At 36.6% G+C, this 7,491-nt stretch overlaps 1 protein-coding gene across 6 annotated transcripts in view; it reads left to right on the top strand.

Annotated features, from left to right (window-relative positions):
- TRAK2 (trafficking kinesin protein 2) overlaps positions 1-6,712 on the top strand; it is a 36,807-nt gene extending 30,095 nt beyond the window's left edge. For 3 of the 6 annotated variants that reach the window (XM_067298852.1, XM_067298855.1, XM_067298856.1), the window contains 2 exons: positions 952-1,051; positions 2,487-6,712. In XM_067298852.1, coding sequence (XP_067154953.1) covers positions 952-1,051; positions 2,487-3,165 — 779 coding nt within the window. In that variant the 3' untranslated portion in view covers positions 3,166-6,712. The remainder of the gene's footprint in view (positions 1-951; positions 1,052-2,486) is intronic. The other 3 variants (XR_010884533.1, XR_010884532.1, XM_067298854.1) reach the window with 3 other exon arrangements.
- The last annotated feature ends 779 nt before the right edge of the window (positions 6,713-7,491 follow it).

Raw genomic sequence — 7,491 nt, forward strand, 5'->3', positions numbered from 1 at the left:
TTGCTGGAAAACTTATCTGGGATAAGATCAAAATCTGATTTATTTACTATATGCTAAGCAGTTGTCAAATTAAAACAATTGAAGATGACTGGCTTTTTCAGTTTCATTTAAAAAGTGTGCTATTTTTGTTAGTAAAAAGCGTTAAACTTGTATTCTGTGGAAAACAGTGCCCTGATAGAAGGATGATAATGGGTAGCTTAAGACAGGAAGAAATGAATTTTGTATTAAACTTTTTAGGGGAATATGATGTATTGTGAACATTGATCTTATCTGTGTTTCAAAATACAAATCCAGAGGTAAGGTTGAGGTTGCAGAAAGGGAAAAACATTCCTACTTTGTTTTTCTTGTTGCAAGGACTCCTTCACTGTTTATATGCTGAGTACTCTGTGCCTGCAGTTTGGGATCTTGGGCTCAAGATTCTTTTCAGGACTCTACCTTTTATTAGACTTTATTTTGGTTTAAGAATCTACCTCCAAGAACTTAGTTTTCTGCAGAGTTCCAAAGTGCAATTGGAAGAGCTACTTCAAATACAGCTTAGTACAGGAGGCGCAGTTGCTTTCACTTCTCTTCACAAAGCAGTTTGTAAATGGTAGCAGCCTGCATCTGTGCAGAATGATCCTTGGTTTTAGATTCAGTTTGGGTGTTAGTGTTTCTTGCAGTGCTAGTTGGGTTCTACTGTTTTTGAGATTATTAACATTTGCACAAAGTAGTTTCAGCTTATCTTTTATGGAAAAAAATATAAAGGAAGTAACTAAAAGGATTTTAAAATGAACTGATGACAATATATTTTTTCAATGGAAAATATGTGCCCTTGAGACAATGCTGTTTTCACTGCCTTTCTTCTTTATTAAAAATATATATAACAGTGGTAATAATATTGTCTTAAGCTTTGATTAGTCCTTTTCTGTTTTTATTTTTACCCTCACTGGATGTAAATGTTCCACATTGCAGCCTCAAATCCAGGGAAATGTCTGTCTTCCACAAATTCCACATTTACCTTCACTACCTGTAGGATCCTTCATCCATCTGATGTCACCCAGGTTACTCCCAGGTACGATGACTCTTGATGTTCTAGGAGCTGCTGCACAGAATTAAACAGTTGCTTTCTGGCTTTTAACATATGGACCAGCTTTAAAAAACAGTGAGGCAGCTAGGCAACATGTAGGATACTACTGATACAAATGGCTGTAATTATAAAGGGAATAGTTAAAATTTCCCACAGTGAGAGTGGGAAACAAGTCAGGGTATTTTAGAAGAAAGTAAATTTACACTCTTAAGCAGAAAATTTCTTTTATCATATATCTGTTATAAGAAGCAATTGATACCTATTCTGTCATAATTTTTTTAAACTAAGTTATTACTGGCCATTTGTGTAGATATTCAATTAAATACAGTACAGATGATCATAGCTTATATTTCAGATTCTATAAGATTTTTTTTTTAAATCTTTATTATAAAGGTTTTCATTACAGTTAGCCATTGTTACATTCTGGCTTGGTTGGTTGTGTTTTCTTTAAAGCAGAATTACCTGTTTAAGTGGATCAGTTGTCTGGTTCAGAGTGGTTAACCCGCTTTAATTTTCTTGTTTGAATGTTTGTTTTTTTGTGGGGGTTTTTGGCTGTTAGAGCACCTTTAGTAGAGGAGTTTAAGTGTGTCTGACATCCAGTATCCATCCAGAATGTCTTTTCAGAAAACAGAATAATTATAATCACTGTTTTGGGAAGCATCATCTGAGTTAATGTTGGAGCAGAAGAGATTACAGGGTTTGTGCCTGGGAAGTAAAGACTGATATTAGTGTGATATTCTGCAGCTGATAAGCAGCCAGACAAGGTTGTATCACAGGTAGTTTTGGGAATTCAGGTTTCAGTTGTCTGGAAATATAGCAAACCTTCACTAAATAATGTTTTCTTCAACAGAGTAAGTTGTTTTGGGGTTTTTTTTGTTTGTTTGTTTTTCATGTTTAATCACTTTATATGCCTTATAGTTGTTTTATGAAACATGCGATTAAAAGCTCTTGAGTGACAGCTGATCTTGGAAAGTTTTAGTCTCTCTTGTTTAATCTTAGAACAGAACTTACTTTTTGAAGCTAAATAGAAGGCATAACACAACAATGAGCTTGATTATATGGCAAGATTATTCCAAGAAGTGTTTTAATAGAATTTTAAAATGTGGATTTTTTTTCTCCTCCATGACCATATACTAAAAACTGTATACAAAAGATAAAATTGTATACAAAAGATAAATTTTTCAGTACTTACTGTTCTGTGTATTAAAATAATGGCAGAACTTCTCTGTCAATGTAGTATCTTCTAAATATTTTGCAGAGCAGTAATTCTGAATCTATTAAAGCTGAAACTATCAAAGTTAATACCAATAGCTTACTTTCTCTCAAGTCTTCCACATACCGAAAGGCAAATACAGAGCAGAGCAGGTATAAAGATGTTTAATGCATGTATCTTCTTTGTCATGTTTTTATTTTGTTTCAGCTCCATGTGTGCTCCATTTTCACTTGGAAATAGTGCTAGCAGCACTGGAAATGCGGTGGTGAGCACTCCAGCCATGTCTTACAGGCTTAGTATTGGAGAATTCCTCACCAACAGAAGAGATTCAACCACTACCTTCAGCAGCACCAGCAGTCTGGCCAAGCTTTTGCAAGAACGAGGCATCTCTGCCAAAGTGTATGATAGCCCCATCTTAGAAAAATTGCCTTTGCTACAGCCCCCTCGAACTGTTCCCATTCCTTCTACTCCGCCAAATTCTCCCTCACGTTCACCTTGTCCTTCCCCTCCACCATTCGAGCCTCGAGCGCATCTCTCAGAAAACTTCCTGGCTTCACGACCAGCGGAAACATTCTTGCAAGAAATGTATGGCCTGAAGCCCTCCCGTAATGCTCCAGACGTAGGCCAGCTGAAGATGAACCTGGTGGACAGGCTGAAGAGGCTGGGTATTGCCAGGGTGGTCAAGCCCCCTGAGGCACAGGACCAAAGGAAAAATCAGGGGCCAGAGATTGGCCTGCAGAGACAGGACTCAGCTGTATTTTTAAATGCAAGTAGCAACTTAATGGCAGGACTAAGAAGAAACCAGAGCCTTCCAATCATGATTGGGGCACTGGGAGCTCCAGTTTGCACTCAGCCATCAAAAATGGATATCCTAAAGGAGAACTGACTGGTTTGAAAAACAGCTGATTTGTAGCATGGTAAATAATAAATGAGGGATAAACATTTAGCACAGGCATGGTTAATGTGTTACAGAAAGTTGGAGAAGGCATGTGCATGTTAAAAGATGTGCGAGAGACACAGGATCAAGGAGAAAACATCGCTTGAGTTTGAGGAAAAAGGGTTCTGTGGAACATAAGAAAAGAAAGAAGAAACCAAAGCTTAGTTTTGAGGCCCTTTTCAGGATCTGTCTTAGCTTAAGCAAAAATAAAAGACCACAGTAGATATTCTCAGTATTTTAATCTTTTAAACTGTATGTTTAGAACTGTCTTGCAGGTGCTGTTCTATTTTTCCACCATATGATCATAGTGTTTTATTAGTTGTTAGCAGTCAGACCATACCATTTAAATATAATATTAAATAACAGTCAGTCTGACTAGCATCATTGGTTCAAGTTTCTCTCTCTAGCAAACAAATACAGAAAGTTGGATTCTTTTGATTCTTGTGTTTTCCAGTTCAGAGGCTGCACTGAAGCCCTCTTTTGAACTCCTCTCCATTTTGAGAAGCAGGGGAGGGAACCTTTCATTCTCTGTAAGGAAATAGTACTTCTGTTTATGAACACAGAAATTGGTGGTCAGGGTTTGTATTTTGAAAGAGTGCAATTGTGCTAGTGAAGTATTAACATAAGTTAATTTCTTTCCAGAGGTTCTGAAGCACACAGAGGAAGGTGCAATGAATAAGAATTAAAAAGCAGGAAAGTATGTATTAGGTACAAAAAATGTAAAAATGTTTTATTTCATGCTAAGGTAACTTTCCAAAGTGTGTTGTGCATCTTTTTTTAATGAGGGTAGTTTCGCACATACAAAAAAATCTCAGGCACATGTCAGTGCTGCAAAGGGAAATAAGACCTAGGTGCTTGATTCAGGGTTTGTTTTTATTTGACCTAAGCAGAGAGCATTTACTTAAAGACAAGTTTTGGAAGTTCTGTGATCAGAATGTTCTCTTGACAGGTAGACAGTCTGTACGTTTGACAGCCCTGTAGTAAACTTCATGCATTTCGTTCAGATATTTCTGATTTCAGGCAGGATTCTGTTTAAAAGATTTCATTAAGAAAATCTTTGGAAATTGTTTTAGATCTGTGGTTAGAGCAAAATTTAGCATTCCACATTCTGAAACAACGCAGAAAATGAAAGCTAGTGTTCTTTGTAGCACTTTATTGGATATAAATTGGTTTTGTCTGCGCTGGAATCTTGTGTTTTGATGACGGAGAGTGATTCTGAATCTGCTTCTGAACAAAACTGAGGCAGACTTTCTGTCTCAAAAAAAATCCCAACTCTGTTGGAGATATTTGATTTGTCTGAGTGGTAATTTGCAGAATATTACAACCCAGGCTGCCTTTTGGATTCAGGAAAAAAAAATTCATCCTGTCCAAGATTCTAGCCATAATTGAATAATCAACAATATATATATATAATTTGTAGCATAACTTACAGAAGAAAATACATTTGCCTGAAATTCCTAAGAGGAGTGGATCTTTGCTAATGACCAGAATAGAAACAGGTTTTTACTCTTCATACAATTTTTCACTGTACTTTTCAATGTTCTGAAGTAATTTTTAAGGTCCACTTCCATACAACTAGATAAAACAGACAAAGTTTACCTTGCTTGTTACAATGCTTATGGAACATAGCTGGTATCTTTCTGGGATCATGGGGTGAAGCATCAGTATAAAGACACTGGTTTGAACCTGGCAGGAGGCACATCCATCATAATCAGGGCCCTTGTTGCTGCAGGGTTGTGTGGAGTAGGGCAGGAAAAGATAGTTTCATAAACTGTTTTATAGGTAACTTATAATGTGGCCTTTCTACTTTTACAGCCCTCTAGATCTTACGGTGACTCTTTGTAATATAGTAGTCTTTCCTAAAAGAAAAGGAGTAACCACTTCAAACTTGCACAAGGATTCTCAGCAGAAGCTTGTCTGTCAGCAGCGCACAGAAATATTCAGGAACTCCTGGAGTTGCCTTTTGCTCTCTAAGCAAAATCTTACACTTATAAAAGGTGAATTTTATTTAAAATACTATATACGGGTTAATTTTGTTTTAAATGAAAACTGTTTAATTTTTTCTTGTAAGTATTTATGTTCGTACTTCCTTAGCTGTGCACAGGGTCTTACCTAGCTAAGTAAGAATAAGAACGGGGGGGGGGTGGTATTTTGTTCTCCAGTGAGCTGAAAGACTGGTATGTTTGCTGTGTATTTGCAGCTCCTAGGGAAACAACAGGTATGAGTGAACAGAAGATTAGACAGAGAAGTGTATAATGTGTCAAATGTATGTCCATTTTATATACACTTATTATAGGAACCATGTAAGTTACAGTTAAACTTTCAAAGGTATTTCACTGTGCTCCTAACTAACTTCATTAAATAACTCCAGCCATTGGATCATTATGTGTTAGCAACAGAAGCAACAAATCAACTAAATCAGAATTCCTTTGGCCGACCAGGCTTCTGCTAAAGTTCATCTAAAAACACGTTAATGAAATGCATGTTTGTCTTTGGGACACTTCCATATGCCATAACCTAACAATATAATCTGGTTCAGTTCAGTCTATATTATGGATATGTCTCAAAGCTTCTTGCAGGATGATGTATGATCAGATACTTTGCACAAGGCAGGAAGAAGAGGAAATAATTTCAATACCATTGTGCTTGTGTGTTTGTGCAGTTGGCTGATGCGGTGCAGTGCTTGCTGTTGAAACTGTCATGCATTTATACCTTTGGATAGTCACATTCACTGTGTATACATGTGCCTAACTTGCAGTGACAGGGTAAACTACTACTTCTTCCAAGTTTACTGTTTTGTGCCAAAACCTAGAAGACAAACTTTTTTGAATGACTTAAGTGTTTCTGATAGCATATTAAAAGCTGTCATCATTATAGGAACCGATTTGGCTTCTGTTGCCTCCCACCAGAGAGGAAATGAACTTGTGTGACTGAGATAGCTGAGATCCTGCACAAGATCTTTTGATGCAGATCAGTGTGACTTGGTTGAGGGGGAGGGAGAACTAGAAGTAAGGGAGATCTGTGGTTGGAAAAGTTTCTGTTATCTTGCTGGTTTGGGACAGAACCAAAAAAACCAGATGATACAAAGAAAGGAATTATCCATGCATGCGAAAGTTTCAAGAGACTGACAAAGAAATACTTGTAGTACTTATCTTTATTCAGATTCTAAGATGGCTTAAACTAAGTACAAATTTAACTTTATGCCTATAGAACTAGAAAGCTATAGTTTCACTGACTTTGATAAATTCAGTGATACCTGCATGCTCAAAATACCCATGGTCAATAAAGTGGAAAGTCTACTGTAATCAAAAAGCAGACGAAAAGGAAGAAGAAAATTGCATTTGAGCCTCATTTGGCTGTTGCACAAGGGGATAACACACAATATTTAAACGGTCTGGGAACTTGGTATTTTTTCATCTGCTTTTTGCACCTACTGTTGTTTCATGGTGGAATGTAAATTTGAAAATAAACATGTATAAAATGCCCTTTTTCATTATATTGGTCATCTTGTGTGGTTTGTTCCAGATGTCATTTTCTGTACTGCAGTGTTCTTTAACAAACTTAAAATTAGACGTTTTTAAAAATTAGCTACAAATTTAGTGACTGGTATACTGTGCACAAGCTTAGTGAGTTGGTATCCACACGTGTTGGCTGTAAAAGCTATCTGAGAAATCTATTAAAAACTTGATCTGGCTGTGCCAGGCCGTTTGCTGTTGTGCTTATACCTAAGCAATTAAAGGTAGTATAAATACGCAATATAAGCTGCAGTCAGACTTTGATTCCAATGTAAATGTGTGATGATTAAAATTGGAAAACAATATTTATAGAGTAGTTTCTGCTGCAGTTTGAAAAGCCCATTGTTTAAGAATGAAAAAATTCACAAATGAAGAATAGCTCATCAGCCTCTGAACAGAATATTTGAATTTGAGCCTCACTTTGAATATGTGGCAATAGTTCATGTTTTCTGTACTTGCTCTTTTCTTTTTCATTTTACAACAGCTAATATATCTTTTAGCATTATGGTGACAACTAGCAAGAAAAAAAAATTGGACTTCTCTGCTAGATATAAGTATCCATCAGGGTTTTTTTTCTGTCTTTATTTTATGGTCTCCTGTTTGGAAGCATATAGTCTATTTTCCTTGTTTTCTTCTGACCTTCAAGGGAAGATTGTTTTGGACTTTTACAGGAAAGTGCGAGATCGACACTGTTGTTTTTCTGTCTCCGTAGCTGATGCTATGTCTGCTATCCTCAGTCCTTGTGATAAGATGGGAGCAG

Source organism: Apteryx mantelli, chromosome 6, assembly GCF_036417845.1.
Source record: "Apteryx mantelli isolate bAptMan1 chromosome 6, bAptMan1.hap1, whole genome shotgun sequence".
NCBI classification, from domain to species: domain Eukaryota; kingdom Metazoa; phylum Chordata; class Aves; order Apterygiformes; family Apterygidae; genus Apteryx; species Apteryx mantelli.